The sequence below is a fragment of the Syzygium oleosum genome, unplaced genomic scaffold (assembly GCF_021117445.2).
Source record: "Syzygium oleosum isolate NSW1041296 unplaced genomic scaffold, Sole_v2.1 Sole_v2.09, whole genome shotgun sequence".
In the NCBI taxonomy this organism is placed as follows: Eukaryota; Viridiplantae; Streptophyta; class Magnoliopsida; order Myrtales; family Myrtaceae; genus Syzygium; species Syzygium oleosum.
Window position 1 is genome coordinate 12,498,469 of NW_026607493.1, and position 17,663 is coordinate 12,516,131.

At 39.6% G+C, this 17,663-nt stretch overlaps 1 protein-coding gene and 2 long non-coding RNA genes across 7 annotated transcripts; 2 read left to right on the forward strand and 1 right to left on the reverse strand.

Annotated features, from left to right (window-relative positions):
* Nucleotides 1-1,616: 1,616 nt before the first annotated feature.
* On the reverse strand, nucleotides 1,617-3,686 carry LOC130138895 (uncharacterized). Of its 2 annotated transcripts, XR_008817182.1 has the most exons (3): nucleotides 2,707-3,686; nucleotides 2,417-2,519; nucleotides 1,617-2,196 (listed from the first exon to the last, which is right to left on the reverse strand). It is a non-coding gene; the product is annotated as an uncharacterized LOC130138895 (long non-coding RNA). The 2 variants fall into 2 exon arrangements; XR_008817181.1 differs by having other exon boundaries at nucleotides 1,617-2,519.
* A 40-nt stretch (nucleotides 3,687-3,726) lies between these two features.
* Nucleotides 3,727-5,509, forward strand: LOC130138896 (uncharacterized). The gene is made up of 3 exons (XR_008817183.1): nucleotides 3,727-4,875; nucleotides 5,205-5,331; nucleotides 5,419-5,509. It is a non-coding gene; the product is annotated as an uncharacterized LOC130138896 (long non-coding RNA).
* A 188-nt stretch (nucleotides 5,510-5,697) lies between these two features.
* Nucleotides 5,698-15,224, forward strand: LOC115663795 (kinesin-like protein KIN-7O). Of its 4 annotated transcripts, none has more exons than XM_056314386.1 (20): nucleotides 5,698-5,811; nucleotides 6,779-6,892; nucleotides 6,982-7,063; nucleotides 7,276-7,343; nucleotides 7,463-7,522; nucleotides 7,603-7,748; nucleotides 7,844-7,946; nucleotides 8,979-9,059; nucleotides 9,249-9,317; nucleotides 9,418-9,474; nucleotides 9,563-9,724; nucleotides 10,755-10,811; nucleotides 12,233-12,302; nucleotides 12,814-12,911; nucleotides 13,020-13,076; nucleotides 13,173-13,219; nucleotides 13,299-13,320; nucleotides 13,394-13,462; nucleotides 13,544-13,582; nucleotides 13,676-15,224. In XM_056314386.1, exons 1-20 carry the CDS (start codon nucleotides 5,740-5,742, stop codon nucleotides 13,700-13,702), a joined length of 1,500 nt encoding a protein of 499 aa, XP_056170361.1. In that variant the 5' UTR covers nucleotides 5,698-5,739; the 3' UTR covers nucleotides 13,703-15,224. The 4 variants fall into 4 exon arrangements, with proteins under 4 accessions (XP_056170361.1, XP_056170360.1, XP_056170359.1 ...); XM_056314385.1 differs by lacking the exon at nucleotides 13,544-13,582 and having other exon boundaries at nucleotides 14,527-14,632; nucleotides 14,797-15,224; XM_056314384.1 differs by having other exon boundaries at nucleotides 5,698-5,825; nucleotides 13,544-15,224.
* The last annotated feature ends 2,439 nt before the right edge of the window (nucleotides 15,225-17,663 follow it).

Sequence of the window (17,663 nt, forward strand, 5' to 3'; positions counted from 1 at the left end):
TTATATGATACCTGGAATTTCTTGGGAATGATTAATTCGAATTGGTTTTACTTGATCCTCATAAACTTTGTTATGACTGTTTTCAGGGCGACAAAAGGCCAATATTCACAGTTATGGTTTAACTATCTAAATATAGATAGTATTGCGTTTTCCCTAACCTAAACTTTGAATTGAGAGATGCATACAATTTCTACGCATCAAAGTTGCTTGTGTTCATTCATAAGTAGTCGTTTTGGCAGAGTCTTCTTCTTATTTTGCATTACCAACCACAATCCCTTATCCCTAGCTTAGAGTTTCTCTCCCTGGAGTAGTATTTATTTGGCCTTATCTACTTGGCATTACTACCTTGGAGTCTTTGACTCAATGCCTAGAGCATAATGCTTCCTTAGTTGTTTAATAATATCAAGAGAAGCACCCATTGATGCATTGACTCCTTTTACCTAGTAAGTTTGGGTAGTGGAGAGCTTTGACACGTTTTTAATTCTGTTGCCAATATATATGCAGGACTTTTAATTTTCTGGAAGCGTCGGAGACTTCACTGGTTGGTAATGTGATTTGCTCTACTACTGTTATCCGTTATATAAGGCTTAATGTGTGAGACGTCTATAACTGACCAAGAATGCTTGATTGTAGGATCCTGCAGATCGCGAGAAATTGACCCGTTGTCAATCAGAACAAGGTTTGACCATGAGTCCTTATTCATTCAGTGATGTAGGATCATTTTTAGAATCCCTTTTCTTAAGTGCTAGACTGTTAGGTTTAACTCTTCGATTGTAAGTGATTTACTTGTGCTTATTGTAATTTACTGCTTGGGATTATTGCAGGGCAGTCGCTCAGTTTTTAAGAAGACATTCTCCCACTGCCCCAGGACAAGAAGAAATTTCAGGTCCTAGCCTGACCAACATTTTAGAAGGAAAGAACAGAAGACTATGATCAAGAATGGTTTTTGAGACACTGGTACGTTCCTTGGAAATTTTATGGTAGATATATCGCTTAAGAGTCTAATCCCTTCATCTGCTCCACAAATCCCAATTTTCCCCATAAAAGAGCGTTAATGTTTGCACTTTCTACTATAACTATATGCAAAATTCATTACCTTGGAGCAGCAAAGAAAGAGAATAAGTCTGAGCCCTTGATCAGTGCTGCCATGCTCTAGTTCTTGCTTATGTGGACTCTCGTGACATAATGGTAACAGAGATGTTCGACAACATTCAAAGTTGAATGAATGAAGACAGTATATTTTGGGTCCTGTTATACCAGATTCATCTGCTGAAACAGAAGAGAACAGAGCATCCTCTGGACCAATAGACACTCCCTGTTGATAGAGTGATTTCAGGTGCCGTTTCCAACAAAATCACGACATAGAAGAGAATTCATACTGATGCTTTGCATATCACTGAGGCCCCTACCTGTTTTGCAAGCTTTCATGCAGCGATGTTGCAAATTTGCATTTGATATACCGGCTTCATTGAAACCTACATGATATAATATTCTGTATAAATGCTAAGAATCTTGTCCTACTTCAGTTAGGAAAGTGGATGTCACTACTGCAAATATAGCTAATTAATGAGCGACATGTAAGAGCGAACTAAACTAATATTTGGCCATCATCTGTGGGTCTCAAATGTAAGGACGTTTGCTTAATACAATTTCCTTTCTGGCAAGCTTTTGGTATTTAAGTATACGATACAAGTTTTACACCATTTGGATGTTCTAAACTGAAGCCATATCAAAAGTACTCCTAATTTTTTGGATTATTTTCTCAGTTGATGCCTTCTCACAGGAACACTTGATGACGCCCAAATCTATCAAGAACTCAACAAGCCACTTTCCACTGTCTATGCCCATGTCCAATGTCCAATGTGAGGTGAATGAGGAAGTGCGGTTTTCTTTTCAACTCCTCCTCTCCTTCCTCTCTTCCACTTCGACAATGTACAACTGGTTATAGTGGGTAAATCATTTTGAGCAGTCAAATGGGTCAAAAGCTATACCCCAGACATGACTGAATGGCAATATGTGCACTATAAGCCAACAAAATCTGTGTATGTACAAAGAAGCCGTGAGCTGATTTCCGTTCTATTGTGCAGGTTGGAGTATCAACTGCACCCTTGTGAATGTATCTAAAAAGAAGTGTGGCTAAAAGGAGAGTTACCAGACTAAAGGCTGTCGTTGCAAGGCGAAGAATATACATTTCCCCTGCATACCAGGAAATGTTTAGTTTAAAAACTGTAACTACGATGAAGGTTCTGCGAAAGATGCTTGCACACGGGACACTCAACAATGATGTGCATCTTTGCTTCCTATTCACTGTTGACAAAAGTACTAATGGTAAACCCGCAATAGAAAGGACAAGATAAACATAGAGAGCACAAAATAACGCTTTGTCAGCACAATGCACCATAAAGAAATGAATTACCCTCGTCAAGCAGAAGATTTGAGGCACGGCTGAGGAGAACACAGGCAAATCATGGGCGGCAGGATATTTAACCTATCCAGTATCCACTCGCATATTCGCTACCCTGAAAGATACACCAAAATTGATCACCTCCGCCATTAACCTTAAGCCAAAACTAGTTCTCACCTCCCTAATGAACAAGCTCATCAAAACAGAATGGCACGAAAATCGCGAGTGGGGCTCTCTCCATTCTCAGCTCAGGGACCAGAAAGACCCGATAATTAACCCGATAATATCACCGAGGTCCCTACCTGTTTTGCAAGCTTTCATGCAGCGATGTTGCAAATTTGCATTTGATATACCGGCTTCATTGAAACCTACATGATATAATATTCTTTATAAATGCTAAGAATCTTGTCCTACTTCCGTTAGGAAAGTGGATGTCACTACTGCAAATATAGCTAATTAATGAGCAACATGTAAGAGCGAACTAAACTAATATTTGGCCATCATCTGTGGGTCTCAAATGTAAGGATGTTTGCTTAATACAATTTCCTTTCTGACAAGCTTTTGGTATTTAAGTATACGATACAAGTTTTACACCATTTGGATGTACTAAACTGAAGCCATATCAAAAGTACTCCTAATTTTTTGGATTATTTTCTCGGTTGATGCCTCCTCACATGATCACTTGATGACGCCCAAAATCTATCAAGAACCCAACAAGCCACTTTCCACTGTCTATGCCCATGTCCAATGTCCATGTGAGGTGAATGAGTAAGTGCTGTTTTCTTTTCATCTCCTCCTATCCTTCCTCTCTTCCACTTCGACAATGTACAACTGATTATAGTGGGCAAATCATTTTAAGCAGTCAAATGGGTCAAAAGCCATTCCCCAGACATGACTGAGTGGGAATATGTACTCTATAAGCCAACAAAATCTCTGTGTATGTACAAAGAAGCTGTGAGCTGATTTCCGTTCTATTGTGCCGGTTGGAGTATCAACTGTACCCTTGTGAATGTATCTAAAAAGAAGTGTGGCCAAAAGTAGAGTTACCAGACTAAAGGCTGTCGTTGCAAGAAGAAGAAAATACATCTCCCCTGCATACCAGGAAATGTTTAATTTAAAAACTGTAACTACGATGAAGGTTCCGCGAAAGATGCTTGCACACGGGACACTCAACAATGATGTGCATCTTTGCTTCCTATTCACTGTTGACAAAAGTACTAATGGTAAACCCGCAATAGAAAGGACAAGATAAACATAGAGAGCACAAAATAACGCTTCGTCAGCACAATGATGTGCATCTTAGGCGGCAGGATATTTAACTACCCTGAAAGATACACCAAAATCGATCACCTCTGCCATTGGCCTTAAGCCAAAACTAGTTCTCACCTCCCTAACGAACAAGCTCATCAAAACAGAATGGCACGAAAATCGCGAGTGGGGCTCTCTCCATTCTCAGCTCAGAGACCAGAGTAAATCACAAGACCCGATAAGTCAAGCTGCTTTCTATAACACCCGGTACACCATGAAACCAGAAAACTCTAGAAACAACATTAAGAAAACATTATCACAGACAAACGAGCAAACTTGATCATCAAAGAGACTGCCGGAATCTGCACGAGAGGAGTATTACTGGGATCCCGGGATGGGAAACCTGCGAAACATTGAGAGAATTTAATCTAGAAATCGGTTTTGCAGAGACGGTCTGAGCTAAGAGGTTTTGCTAATGGGTTGTGCATGGGAAGCAAGATACAACCTTGTAACAAATGCACAATTCGTAGAGTTGCAGATGCGAAATCAGATGCCAAAGCAAGAAGGCAAAAACGAGAAATGGAATCGCTCTAGACGACCATCTGTTGATGAAATGGAAAACCAGAGATGGGAATTGACGGGGAACGTGCCTGAGATTGGAGAATCGTTCGATGTCGAGGCTAAAAGTGTTGGTTGTTTTCTCTTCTCTGTCTGGGGCGGTCACTTGAAATCGGAGTTGGGGCGACGGTTCGGGTCACCGGGACACGTCACACGGTCTATTTTGTTACCGTTTATCCGAACACCCGATCAGAATACACCCAAATTTTTCGGGTCGGAAAGCCCTAATACCGACGAACAGAAGTTGAGATCACGCGGATGATGAAGGGGTCGACGAACAGAATCTGATGATTTTTTCCCCCTCTCCGTCTCATCATCATCATCTAAGGTATTAAGCAGATTCTCATTCGTCACACAAGGAAGAGAGAACCATTTCTCCTCTTTGTTTCTTTTCCACCGGAGAACGCACAAAGACGCACCGGAGGAGAGCACCTGAGCGACAAGGCCAGAAGCTCGGTAGTCGGAATCCTTAGATAACTTTTCGGTCCATATCGCCGGTCAACGCCGTCGGCCGTCCCCGCGCCACCTCCTTTTTGGCCGAGAAGCTTGAAGCTTGACTTCACCCTCCTTTTTGGTCTAGGAAGCTACTAGCCATCTCTGTCGCTGTGAGCCACTCTCAACCCCCGCCCTTCGCTACCTGAGACTCCGTTCAATACATATTCCTTGTTTGTATATAACGGAAGGCACAATATATATTCCTTGTTTGTATATAACGGACGGCACGCGCCTGAACTGCCGCTCGGCCGCGTGGGTCACACGCTCCGGCGCGTGCCTTCGCGCGAGCATGAGCCTGGCTTTCCCATTGAACTGCAGCATGCATGCTGTTCATTGTCTCTTCCAAGTGCTACATTCACACATTCATACTCTATCTCTCCTTCCGTTGAACTGCTGTATTAACATTGATCATTGTCTCTGTCCTCCCATTGAACTGCAGTCAATGGAGAATATACACGTGAGCATCAGACCAAGACCACTCTCGCCGGAAGAAGCAAAGACCAGCCCCTGGAGGATCGCTGGCAACTCCATTTCCAATACCAATCTTCCTTACAAATTCATGTTTGGTATTGCTTACCGTTCACTCTGTCTTCTCTACCGTTTGAATTCGGATCGTCTCTAACTTGTTTTATTTTGTACTTTTGTCAATTTAGATCGAATATTTAGAGACGATTGTACGACGCAGGAGGTCTATGAATCTTGCATCAGAGAAATTATCGCGGCTGCCCTGCGTGGATATAATGGCAAGCTCTCTCGGCTTTCTTTTCTTTGGGTTGTGCTGTTCATTTTGTGTTGGCTCCATTTGTAGCATTTTCACAGGGATTCTTTCTGTTAGTTCAGTGAAAGTATTGAAGTTGCAGCTGCACGTAGCATAGAGTATTGAAATCTAAATGAGCTCTCGTTTTATACTATATTGTTGGGTTTTAGGAACTGTTTGTGCTTATGGACAAACAAACAGCGGAAAGACACATACCATGCGGGGATCAAGGAGAGAGCCTGGGATCATTTCTCTTTCAGTTTCCGATTTGTTTGATTCCATATGCAAGGTATACATTTGCAGGTTGGTTTTTATTTGACTTGATTTATGGCTAGGATCTTTGCTCCTAAAAAAATTTGACACATTACCAATAACCTAAGAAAATCATTCCACTAGAGCGCCACGCTTTTGATAGCGCCTCTATTACAGAAGCGAAAGCGACGTGCCCCTATTGACCAGCCGAAGAGCATCCAACTAAAAGAATGAATGGGAAGCAGGCCCGGTCTATATTGCTCTAGATATCTTTACTTCACCTCTCCTCTACCTATTCAACTAATTGAATTCCGGATATAAGCTTACCCTTTAGTGCCTGCTGATCCATCTTTTCTATTAGCTAAAACTACTATACGCCGTGAGGCTTTTTCGGGAAGAAGAAGGCCTCGCAGACTCGACCTGTCCTCAACACCCACTGCAGAGTACTTGCTGTTAAGACCAGCTATTTCGAAAACTATTGTGTATGCAGTTTAAGGATCGAAAAAAGCCAGTTCGTGCTCTGAGTATGCTGCATGTCATTATGCTGTAAACATTGTTGGCATTTGGTTCTATGTTAACCAAAAATTTATTGAGTGATAGGTAAACTGTTGACAGGCTCACTAGTATTTCTATTATCCTCTTCTTTATATATAAATAAAGAAAAGTTAGGTTAGAAGTTTTTTTAGTGAAAATGCAGTTTGTCTTTGATTTATCTTGGTGTATGTTCTTCAATCTTATCATCATAACTTTGGCTTGTGGAAGAATATTTGAAGAGGTAGGATCCTTTCAGTAAACTATAGGCGACTTCCCTTTTCTTGAGCATATTAAAAGCCTTATATGTTTACCTTCACCAATCTTTGAATTACTTTCTTTCATGCAACCCTCTTTCTCTTCCAATAAACTGTGTCGAAAGTTCTGAGAAAGAAAATAAAGAAAACATGCATGCTCCTTGAGGTTCTAATATGATCTTTCTACATTGCGCTTACGGTCCTCATAATACTCAGGAAGTGGACCTTGAATTTTCGCTGCGAATGTCTTATATGGAGATATATAACGAGGAGATACATGACTTGCTGGCTCCTGAGCATCGGAAATTGCAAATTCATGAAAATCCGGAGGTATGAATTTTGTATGTACTAGAGAGTTGTGTTTATTTCTTTTATTAGGTCTTAAAAGTTGATTGGGAGAATGACCTTTGCAAGCTTAGCGGGGAATATATGTTGCTGATCTACGTGAAGAAAAAGTTAAATCTTCTGATGAAGTCCTCAATCTTATGCAATTTGGAGAAGGTATCTCTCATACCATCATTACCTTTTGCTTTTGCACTTCTATAAATGAGTTTGTAGATATATTAAGTTGTCGAGATTCTTTTTATGCCTTCGAAACTATTTTCTCTGAAAGTGAAATGAGTAATTTCTATGGTGTGGATTTTATCAAAGCTTTTAAGGAAGGGTCCTAACCTATTTGACATCCTGGTAACTGTTATTTTTTTACTATTCAGCTCATCGGCACAATGGAAAGACAAATATGAACGTGTGCAGCAGTAGGTCTCACACCATATTTCGCATGGTAGGTTCATAATCTTTCTTTTCCATTTTTTTTTTTTGGTATCATAAGTTTTGCAAAATCCTTCCACTCCACTTGTTTTGCCATCTAATCTTCAAATTTCTCATCTTTAATAATGACAGCTTATTGAGATTCGGGATAAAACTGGCAAATCTAGTGATGCTGTCCGCATATCTGTTCTGGTGTGAAGTTTTACTTCTTTTATCAATATGTGCTATTTTATCTATCTTTCCCATTTTTTATTCATGATCTTCTATTTTAGAACTTGGTTGACCTTGCCGGTTGGGAACGTGCTGCAAAAACTGAAGTAGAGGGTATCCGTCTCAAAGAGGGGTGTCATATCAATAAAAGTCTAATGACCCTGAGAACTGTGATTAAGAAGCTGAGTGCAGGTGCCGAAAGTCAGGGGTAGGTGTCCAACTGTTTCAGTTAAAAGATTAGTCAGCGAGTACATTTTGTTATATATATAGCTCTTGATTTTGTATTTCTCACTTTTGATGCAGGGGGCATGTCCCATTTCGCGACAGCAAACTTACACGCATTTTGCAACCTGCTCTTGGTGGAAATTCAAACACAGCTATAATTTGCAATATCACGCTTGCACAGGTTATGGTTTACAAAGTCATTGACCTTGCGTTTTGTGTTCAAGTATGTTTTTATTCTAGCTCAATAAATATACATTCTGTTGGAGTGGGATGCAGTACCAAAGTTTTAGATGGTTGTGTTACTGGATTCAAAGTTGCCAATTTTATCTCTCTTATTGGCTTTGAAATATTCTTGAAGCCAATTTTTGGTATGACGGGGTCAAGTCAGCTGGCCTGAAGGCAATTGGGCCTTGTCTGGCTGGTTCGTGCATTGGTCTGATTTATTCATAATCTGGATTTAAATGTGTTTGAGCAAAGCTTAGATTAGCCATTAGGTGTTGTGTTATTGGGGGCTGCTAGCATCTGAGTCCCTTGATTACTTGAATGCTATATTCTTTCCTAAATAAAAATCTCATTTTGCAGTTGAGATCTTTGTATCACAAGACCTGGTCTTCACAATGCATGTTGGCTGCCAGTTAGCTTTTTGTTTGAATACAGGCAAATAGTTTACATGTTACATTTTGACCTGATCAAGTGCCAGCCGGTTCCTTGGTGGGCTTATTGTTCTACCGCATAAAACTCTAGTTCATCATCATATTGGATATTTTGAAAGGATGTCATGACTGTTCCTTAGGATGCAGTTTTTAAACCTCCTAATTGTAAATAAATCATTAAAGTCATGCAACTCATGCAATGCATGAGTTTTTTGTTATTAACTCCCTCAAGTTTCCTGCATGGGGACCTTTGTGGAGCCTTTCATGTTGAAGTACCTATGAACAGAAGTTTTCATGGCATGCATCGTCACTGTGTAAGCTGCCAAGGGTACTCATTGGATCCCTTAGACCACTATACATTATTGGTCTAATTCTACTTGCACCAATTGAAATAATATTAGTTGATACACAAGGTGATATTTTACTATGTGGCAGCTAAATCAACTCTTACATGAACACGAGTCTAATTTCTTAACAATACTTGCTGCATATAAATTTTTGTGGAAATAATTGCAGCTTGTACACGTCCGTCCTGTGTCATATCAATTTCTTTATTGCAGAGCCATGCAGATGAAACTAAAAGCAGTCTCAAGTTTGCAAGTAGAGCACTTCGTATTAAAAGTTGTGCCCACGTGAATGAGGTGGTGATCCTACTAAGCCATTGGTTTCCTTTCCACTTGTAGCCTTTTTTGCCTTCATTTAATGTGGTCTATTGAAGTTGGCATTGTTTCCCTTTTGATGTGCTGTATATAGCTTCTCTATAAACTGCTTAGTAAATAAACCAAAAGAATTGCCTTTGTTGCTTATTTTTGATCTTTTATATGTGGCAGATTTTGACAGATGCTGTTCTGCTAAAGCGGCAGCAGAAGGAAATTGAAGAGCTTAAAGCCAAATTGCAGGTTTACTTATTTGTCATAACTAAGATAGATCGTATGCACTTATTTGCAATGGCTTATTTAGAAATCCATCTTCTGATGCTACCATACCGATTTTCTTCAGGGTTCACATTCTGAGCATTCAGAAAAGATCTTAAACTTGCAAAATGCATTACATCAGGTTTAGTGTTGTGTTGCTGCTTATTTTGTATTATATGTCCTTGTAAACTGGGAGTGTATTTTGGAAATTGCTAAAATTTCTTTTATAGAGTGAGCTGGAGAGGGAGCGAATCACTCTGGAGTTGGAGGTGGAAAAGAAAGCCCAAGCTGAATGTGAGAGACATTTACAAGAGCAAGCCAAAAAAATTGAAAACTTGAGCTCCATCGTGTTGTACTCAAACAGGGAGGATAATCGACATAATTTCGAAAAGGTATTGTATAAGTGGCATTCTGGCATATTGCAAATCCTTTGAATTTTCCATGTCGCATATTTTATTTTGGTAGCTCGCTGGTACTTATAAAATTTTGTAGTTGTATTTGAGCTACTCCATGAAGGCTTTGAGTGATTTATTTAAATCAGCCTATAGTTGACTTGGCATGTTTTGCAAAATATATGCACTTCATAGAGAGTTATTGACACCCTTTTCATTGCTTCTTTAGCTCCGTCCACATTGGCAATCTGTCTCATAGTAGCTGAAAGGACATCCTCATAAAAATTATGCATATTGGCTCACAATTTTAATTACATAGCTATGTATGCCATGCCTATGTTGTTTCTGCTGCTCTGTGGTGAAGCAACAAGCTAGTCATGCATAGTGCTGTTCTTTCTCAAATAACCAAAAGAAGTTTTTGGTGATAATACAGATATAAATGCATACTTTAATGGCTTGTCCTCATTGTAGCTGGGCAGTGTTATGCTTGGCTTGTTATATGCTATATTAAGTGCCGATGAGGATTACAACTTCATTTTATTGATGTTCTATGGACCTACGTTTCCTTGTTAGCTTTGCTTTGGTGAATAATTTCCTCTTTACATCTTTCTATCACTTTGATAGTTAAGCTAGTGCTTCAGGCATGAATAGTGCAGTAATGGTGTGAAGACCACTTGCCTTTGGAAGATAGATTAGCACAATAAAACAGTCGCTAAGTATGAATTATGATATTGTTGTGGATGTAAATGTACCTGGCCTTTTAATATAGATTCCAACTCTCATCTGGCTTATTTTAGTCAGTTGAATTTGATATTTCTATAAGATAGGCGTCCACCGTTCATGTATTACTTAGTTGTGGACCTTTGAAGTTTAAAGTGAAACATGCTCCACACTCTTGTCTTGCCCAGCCAATAAAGTGGAGTACCTCCACGAAAATTGTAATAGCTCATTGCAACTTAAAAGTTCTTGTTGCAGTTCATTAACACTGTTTTTCTTGCTTTGATTGAGATTTTCCTTCTTGTGTAAGCAGTGTAGGAGGCGGCATACATGGTGCCCTGGTAATCTTTCGCGCGAGACACTTGTGGAGGTATTTCCTTTTGTATTGACTAGCCAATCCAATTTTCAATCAGTTAGCTTTTTGCTCTCTAGATACAGTAACTGACATTGTCTTCTACATTTTCTTACATATTCTGCACTACATCTAGCTGAAAGATAGAGGCATCTTGCATAGGAGGGAAACAGAGACTTAAAGTGACATGATTCTGGAAACCATTGTGAATGTCTACCTGAAGAAAATTCACATATAATCTTCTTTATATCAACTTTATGTGGCATATTCTTTACAATATTTCTAGATAATTCAAGGAAAATTCAATATTCAACAAGCTGCATTTTATGTTTTAAAGTTGGAAGATTTCTTGACTAGTCTTTGACCCTTGACTAGCAGTTAAGAGCCCGGGTCTTAGCTGTTCAGTGGCATCAGTAAATATTGAATAAGAAATAGCAACTTAAAAAACACTTTGAAAGGCTTCTCGACCATGTACTGACTGTAAATCTGAGCACAGTACCTTCATATGAGAGAGTGACTTCTTTTCTTGCATGTGGAGTCATCTTGAAAAAGTACAGGGATCTGGCCAAATGCTCAAACCTGGTGGCTATGGTGGGGTCTTTGTTATAGATTGTGTTGAAAGGCAGTGCTATCATAATCTTTACCAAACATGCCATTCATGGCTGTAGTCGTATTTTGAAGGTAAAGAAAGGATAGGCAGGATGTGTCATGTCTATGAATGATAGACAGACTCACAACAGTAGCTTTCAAAACAGCTGGACTAAAATTGAATCAAGCTATGCCATACTAGATAGGCTAATTTGATGCAAGTAAAATATGTGTGTCAGTTGCTCCACCAAATTATTTGGTATCTCATTGTCTAACCAGTAAATGACAATGATATCAACAAATAAAATCTGTTTTTGTCATTTAATGATGAACTATGGTGATTCCAAAAGAACGTTAAATGTATCCAAAGCTTTGGCCTTTATGTAAGTATACAGCAAATGCAATTTTTCTTACTAAGCAGAGTTGGCCCCCTTGATCCACGCCATCTCACGTTGTCTAACACCATGGTATTCATCTAATTTCATTATGAAAAGTGATTTGCTAGCTCACGCCTAATAGTGTGTAAGGGACTTGCCAACTCATGTACCTTTGCAATATCCTTCCTTCTTTGTTTGTTCCCCTTTTCTTTTCTTTTTTCCATTGGGAGTGGGGTTTGAAGTTCTCTGGATTTAGAAAGGTGGTAATGTTTAAGTGGAAGTGACTCTTAAGGTATGAAGATGATAAGGAGCCAACTTCCGTCATATGTAATTCTCAGATTTATTTCTTTTGTCAGCTCTTTTTAACATTTTTCTTACCTGATTTTATTGTCGCTTTTTGATTTTTTCTGGAAGCAAGTACAGTTTCCCTGACATGTCCTTGCTTTACTGAAAGTCACTTTCCTTCAATATTAGGCATATTCCCTGCCTAATATTCTGCGGCAGGAGAAAGAACAAGATGATGGCTTTGCAGCTTTTTCAGCTGGTAAGGTCCTTCCATCTGCAAATAGATATATTTCTTGCCATTTGTTGTGATTTATCTTCAGTGTCTAGGTTGGGGCATGAATGGCCTCTTTATAGAAGTCTTGCATTCAATATGGGGATTGGGATTTCATAGAAACACTGCAACTCACTGTACATTGACAAAGATACCTATTCGCATGAATTTACTTTAAAGTATTTCAGACACCTCTCAGACTGCTTGAACTTCTCATATTGTTTGGTTAGTGATTGATTGAGGGGCACTTCCAACCTGATAGAATGGCGTATTCCTGCAATTGGTGGATACTTTTTCAAGTTTGCTTGATTGACCAAAGGAATAAGAACAAGGTTAACAGTCTTCTTTTCTAAACCTCCTCTCCTAGGGCCGATAGTAATTTCTCAACATATGTGGAGAACAGGCTTATGACTGTTGCTCTTCCCAAAATCTTCTATTAGGGTCAAACATTTTCTTGTGCGCACTATGTAGCTCAGCTTTATTATTTTATGTCATATAGGTCGGAGAGGGTTGGATGCTTCTGGTGGTGCTGCAAAGAACACATTGGGTGCTGCAACAGCTGTGGCACCGGATGTTCTGTCCTTGCCTATGAAGGAGGTGATTGAATTCTTATTTTCTTTATATTTAGTTCGATTCCTTTATCATCAGCAAACTTCCATCGATGAAATTATTGCGAGATTTAAAGCATTATCAAAAAAATATCAGATGCTTCTGGAGAAGGATGAGAGAAGAGAAGTTGGGAAAACATACGGTGGATCAAAGGTCACATGCCAGTTCTCTCCAATACTGCAAAGTAAAGAGCTATTTAAATACTGGATTTTTGTTTTGCTGATTCACTTTTCACAATTTTTCTTGCAGTTTGCAGTCATTCGGGAATATTTGGAGATTTTTAACACTGGTAGCAGGTGAGTAACTATTAGGAACAAATTTGTTTTTCACCCATTTCAGACCCTTTTTGATCACCATTGTTTCAATCTTTGTCAGGGAGGAACTAATGGGAATAATGGTAAGGAGCTATTCTATGGAAAATGTTTGATCGAATAACAATTGCATGAACTGGACTTGTTAATCCATTGCAGAGAATTGGAGAGAAGAAGGCTACCGAGATTATTGAATACCGCGAACAAAATCACAAGCCATTTCGGGAGGTAAGTACCACGTCGCAAAAGTTCATTCTGAAATTTGTGCTTGCACATCGTCATATCTTTTTTTTTTATATTTAATTTCAGCTTAAGGATTTGGAGAGTTTGCATATTTCAACAAAACTGGTATGTCCTGTCTTTCCGAGTCCGTTTTGTCCCAAGATTGAACATATCGATAAAAAAGAAATTGATTGTACGAATTGGTTATTCACGTCGCAGATTAAGAAGTTGCTGGGGATAAGGTAGAAGGTCCAACAGCTCTCAGCTTAACTTGTTGGCCAAAGATTTTTGTATGTGATGGTCTCGGTGAAAACAGGTGAAATTTATCAATGAACAAATTAATGAAAACAGTGACAAGAATACGGTTCACATAATATAGGGTCTGATCTCTGTCTAGCAAGGTTTTTTTATGTAGACACAAGAAAGAAATGCAGAAAATAGAGTTGCAGTTATATATTCATATAATGACATTGTTTTGGCTGCTGCAAAAAATTTAACCAAATTCTTCTGTCTCTGCGCCCACTCAGAGGTTACTCATTCGTAGAAACACATAGAAAGAGGATAAGGGAGATGTATGATTTATTTGCGGGTGGCCTGAGAGAAGGAGGTGTCAAGTATATGGAGATTAGTGGTGGTTTGTATTGTTGGGTGGATATGAGCGGACTTATCTGCTCTCACAGGAGCTTGAGTTGTAGACAAGCTTCTGAATGTTGCAAAAGTCAACGTGACACCTGGTTCGGCATGCATTCCATAGAACCAGGCTGGTTTCGCTGTTGTTTTACTACATTATCTAAAGACAACACTCTTATTGTAATAGAAAGGATACTTAAAGTTGCTGAAATTCATAAACCTTCAAGATGATGAATCATATATCACTTCTACATATTGTTTTTCATAAATATGTGGTGACCATTCAGAGGTCAAGGGGAGTTAAGGAGACATGCACTGCTTCTTAGAGATTGAATGAGATTTGGTTTAGCTTTTGGGATAGCTTTCCAAGTAGAAATTGAATGAAAATGGAATAAAACTTATTTCCATCTTCATAACCTCTGAAGCAACTTCACTCTTAGCTGACTCCTGTAATTCAAACCTTTGAGCATTTTGCTGCTGGATCCAAACATGCAGCGTCTGAAAGCACTCTTGTCTTGCAAATTCCTGCATTAGCATGACAGAAAGGTAATTCACATTGATTTTGTTGAGAAAATTCTCAGAAACATCTTCAGTCTAGCCCTGTTAGTTTCACTAAGGAAGCACCATAAGTCCTGATTCCTTCGATACTCTTCTAAGGACTCTTTGTCTTGCACGATAGTAGAATGACACGTTATTTGTTTGTGGACTAGGATGCTACTGAGGGGATTGGAGTTGACCGACTTCATGTTTTACCTGCGCCATTTCCTGCCATTAGAGATGAGGATTACCTGCTCTCTGCTCTCTGATCTCTCTGCGCAAGAGATTAGCTTGACACTGATACCGTGCAAGAGAGTTTTAGGAAGATTCGTGTTTATGTTCTCCTAATATGTTAATCACCTTACTTTAATTGTTTCTCGAATTTTTGTTCAGAATTAGACGATGTCTTCCTCAAAGTTGTCTTACTGCAGCAGGGCTCATCAGTTCCTGTAAATTACTTGTTATCTCTTTTCATTGGCCGGGCACGTGGGCCGGCACAGCACATAATGGTGCTGGGCCTTCACGGGCCATGCCTGGGCCCGTGGCCATCGCTGGTAGTGACTGTGTAAAGGTTATTTGTGGTTTAATTACTTGGTTCTGGACTCAATGCGCACAATGTCAAATTGAGCCATTGATGCCTATTAAATTTAAAAAGGGATAAGTGCACTACAAGTCCTAAAACTTGTCACAAAAGTGCATTTGAGTTCTAAAATTTACAAAAAGTGTAATTGAGTCCTAAAACTTGTCAAATTGATTCAATCAAGTCATAAACTTAACACCGTTAAATTTACTAACGGAAAACACTGACATGGCGCTGACGTGTCATATTTTAATACTTTTATTGAGACACGTGGCGTCCAACAAGCGCCACATCAGAAAAAATAAATAAAATGTAAATTAAATTAGAAAAAGCTATAAAAAAAACAAAAAAAACAAAAAAAAGGAAAAAAAAACCCTAAACCAGCAGCTGCGGCGGTGGCCAAGCCCTCGCCCAGGTGGCCACCGCCCACCGCCGGGAAGGAGCGCGAAGGTCGCTGGGCCTTCCCGAAGCCCGGCGACCCTCGCCGGCCCCGGGCAAGTCCCCGGCGAGGGCCTACAGCCCCCAATCTGGGGGAGGGCGCGACCCTCGCCCCAGATTTGAGCGAGGGTTGCCGACCCTCGCCTGAGACCGGTGCGGACCGGTGAGGCCTTGCCCAGGGTGGGCGACCCCAGGCGAGGCCTCGCCGGGCCCAGGCGACCCTCGCTCAGATCTGAGGCGAGGGTCGCGCCCTCCCCCAGATCGAGGGCTTCATACCGTCGCCGGGGACCGATGGGGCCTCACTCAGGGCTGGCGAGGGTCGCCGGGCTTCGGGAAGGCCCGGGCGACCTCCGCCGGCCCTTCCCGGCAGCTGTGGCGGCGGCCACCGGCGAGGGCTTGGCCACCGCCGCAGCTGCCGGTTGGGGTATCTTTTTTTTTTATAGCTTTTTTCTAATTTAATTTTTATTTTTATTTTTGCTGACGTGGCGCTTATTGGACGCCACATCATTGCCACGTGTCCCCAATAAAAGTAATAAAATATGACACGTCAGCGCCACGTCAGCGTTTTCCGTTAGTAAATTTAACGATGTTAAGTTTAGGACTCGATTGAATCAATTTGACAAGTTTTAGGACTAAATTGCACTTTTTGTAAGTTTTAGGACTCAAATTGACTTTTGTGACAAGTTTTAGGACTTGTAGTGCACTTATCCCATTTAAAAATAATGAAAATTCCTTCTTCTTGGTCTGTCCGTGCATATGTTTAGTATTTTGTTTGACAATGGACTGACTATGTTTAGATAGTAAGGGGTGGTGGTTAATGATGGTTTTCAATTTTAAGTGCCAAATGGCTAAAATAGCCCATGAATTTACTTAAGTTCGATATTTTATAACTTGTAGGTAATTTAGGTTGAGAGTCCTTTAAAAGTAGTAAAAGTAGTAATATGAAAAGTTACAAATTTTGTTTGAGAGTTAATTAATTTCTTAGTGTTCAAGTTATTTGACTTCTTTGAAAATTGCTAATAAAATGAAAACCTTGCCTGCAATTGTTGTTCGGAACATACTTATATTACGAAAAGTAAAGTTACTAATCATGATAATTTTGTTTAATTGCTTGATATTTTAATACTAACTTTGCAGGATAAGTGTAAGAAAAATCCTAAACCTATTGCATTGGTGTCAATTTAGTTATAAACCCTTTGATATAATACCAATTTAGTCATTCCTGTTAAGGAAAATTCCCAATAGATTTTGAAGTTGACAAAACTGTCCATGAGTGTTTTGTAAGTCTGATAAATGCTTTGAAGTATTTTGATTCAGGAAGTTGTTTTTGGAAGAAAAGCATATGTCAATCTTGATCTAGTTCGTGTTCAGATTGTGAAAGAACTTCAAGCAAAAGAGATTCAGACTCAGAACGAGAAGTTCAGACTCAGAACGAGAAAGTTCAAACACAGAATTTCTTCGGACGCAGAAATTCTTCAGACGCAGGAGTTGAAATTATTCAGACGCAGACGTTAAAATTATTCAGACGCAGAATTCAGAACGAAACATAACAGCTAGTGATCCGGTATGGATTTCACAGAAGGAATGTTCTGATTGTCTCAATCTGAATCAAATTGATTGACAATCAAACATCACGACAAGAATGCATTACCACGGACAAAGCTCTACTTATGGAAACCAAGATTCTGATTGTATGGGCGACCAGAATCAGCGGGATTCAGATTTTATCAACCAACGGCTACTCAATCCATTTTATACAAATTTGTCCAAAGGTGAATATTGGAAGATGATCCTCTGAAGACTGTCCAACGGCTAGTTTGGAAGTGGAGGAGTATAAAAGGAGATCAACGAGGAGCAGAAGGTAGAGAACAAAATCAAGAATCAACAAGTCCAAAGTCTGAGCATACTCCGATTCAATCTCTTGTCTTTCGTGAGCTTAAACGTGTAATCATTTGAGAGGTGTAGACAGTGTTATAAGTGTGTGCTTAGGTGTGAGATAGTGTGATCTATCGGCTTGGTATA

What these genes read in the sequence shown, in the direction of transcription:
- LOC115663795 (XM_056314383.1), top strand. Translation starts at nt 5,740, where the DNA reads ATGCGGGGATCAAGGAGAGAGCCTGGGATCATTTCTCTTTCAGTTTCC. An exon ending in CGCGCGAGACACTTGTGGAG is followed by an intron (nt 10,812 to 12,232) that starts GTATTTCCTTTT and finishes CTTCAATATTAG; the next exon opens with GCATATTCCCTGCCTAATAT. An exon ending in ATTTTTAACACTGGTAGCAG is followed by an intron (nt 13,220 to 13,298) that starts GTGAGTAACTAT and finishes AATCTTTGTCAG; the next exon opens with GGAGGAACTAATGGGAATAA.